General features: G+C 45.5%; 1 protein-coding gene across 1 annotated transcript in view; it reads right to left on the bottom strand.

The window, feature by feature from the left end:
- Positions 1-1,433, bottom strand: part of cacna1fa (calcium channel, voltage-dependent, L type, alpha 1F subunit a) — a 46,314-nt gene that overhangs the window by 37,916 nt on the left and 6,965 nt on the right. Inside the window, exons 4-7 of the mRNA XM_014010872.1 lie at positions 806-945; positions 575-720; positions 340-492; positions 54-250 (exon numbers count right to left, since the gene is read on the bottom strand). Of these exons, the coding sequence (XP_013866326.1) occupies positions 54-250; positions 340-492; positions 575-720; positions 806-945 (636 nt within the window). The remainder of the gene's footprint in view (positions 1-53; positions 251-339; positions 493-574; positions 721-805; positions 946-1,433) is intronic.

The raw sequence follows: 1,433 nt of genomic DNA, 5'->3' as shown, positions 1-1,433 counted from the left end.
TGTGTGTGTGTGTGTGTGTGTGTGTGTGTGTGTGTGTGTGTGTGTGTGTGTACCCAGTAGAGGACTTCTGTCCAACCCTCCATGGTGATGCACTGGAAAACTGTGAGCATGGCAAAGAAAATGTTGTCAAAGTTTGTGATCCCACCGTTGGGACCCTCCCACTTTCCTCTGCACTCCGTTCCATTGTCCACACACAAGCGCCCGACACCGGCGAAAGCACAAGGAGACGGGTCGTCCTCCACCATGAGACCTGCAGCGGGAGCCAATAAGAGGCAAGGACTGAGTGACCGACACATTCAGGTAAAGTGAAAAGCGTCGGGTCAAGTTAGAAGCTGAGACCTGTGCTCATGTCGAAGCACGACTTGTGCATCCTGCCGATGAACAGCTCCAGGCCGATGATGGCGTAGATGATGATGACGAACATCACAAGCATTCCAATGTGGAGGAGAGGGACCATGGCCTTCATGATGGAGTTCAACACAATCTGTAAACCTGATAGAGAAAACACACATGTTCATATTTATAGATCACACATAAAACACACAAAACAAAGTGAAATACGTAAAGAACACACTTGGGACTCCAGACACAAGTCGAAGTGGTCGCAGCACCCTGAACGCTCTGAGAGCTTTTACATCCAGACCTCCAGGTTTCCCTGCAGCATGATGAGCCTCTCCTGGCTTATGATCAGTCATTCCCTCTGCTATCACACTGAACAACCTGCCCACAAAAATGAATACAAACTCTAACATGTGACTAATAACAGAAGATTTGTTGTTGGAAACTGTGTGACGCAGCCATTTACCCAACAATGACGATGATGAAATCAAGCAAGTTCCATCCGCTGCGTATGTAGGCGCTGGGGTGCATGACTAAACCATAGGCAAGAATTTTGGTGAAGGTCTCGATAGTGAAGATGACCAGGAAGACATACTCAACTTGTTCCTGACAACGAAAGAAAACTTAAAAGTGAGAAAAATAATTTAGGACTGACCTTTCATAGCGTCACAGTTGACATTTAGAGACTATTGTTACTATTTATCACACATGGTTACTGAGTTATTTGGGCCAGGAGAGAAGGAATTTGTCAGATCATTAGGAGCTGAAGATAATGGTTCTTAACCTCTTAACCTACAACCCAACACACGCACGAGTTCATTCCCAGATCATGGTTCTGTAACCCACAGGGTAATCTGYTAATCATGGTCACTTAACCTCAGGATGGCATCATAATCCAGAACTGGTTAGTATAAGAGGACTGTTTGACTTTTGGGCTAGTTCAGAAGAATTCATCAAAATCTGACCCACAACTGATGAGAGGAGGCGTTGAGTCCCTTCAACAGACCTTATATGATCAGCATGGCTCCGCTGTGAAATCCAATAAAGGGATCTTCAAACATTTATCCTATAGAGGGTGTGTGTGTGTGTGTGGG

The sequence above is a fragment of the Austrofundulus limnaeus genome, unplaced genomic scaffold (genome assembly GCF_001266775.1).
Source record: "Austrofundulus limnaeus strain Quisiro unplaced genomic scaffold, Austrofundulus_limnaeus-1.0 Scaffold75, whole genome shotgun sequence".
Taxonomy (NCBI): Eukaryota; Metazoa; Chordata; class Actinopteri; order Cyprinodontiformes; family Rivulidae; genus Austrofundulus; species Austrofundulus limnaeus.
Note: the sequence above shows the minus strand (reverse complement) of the source record. Positions and strands in the feature narration are given on the sequence as shown.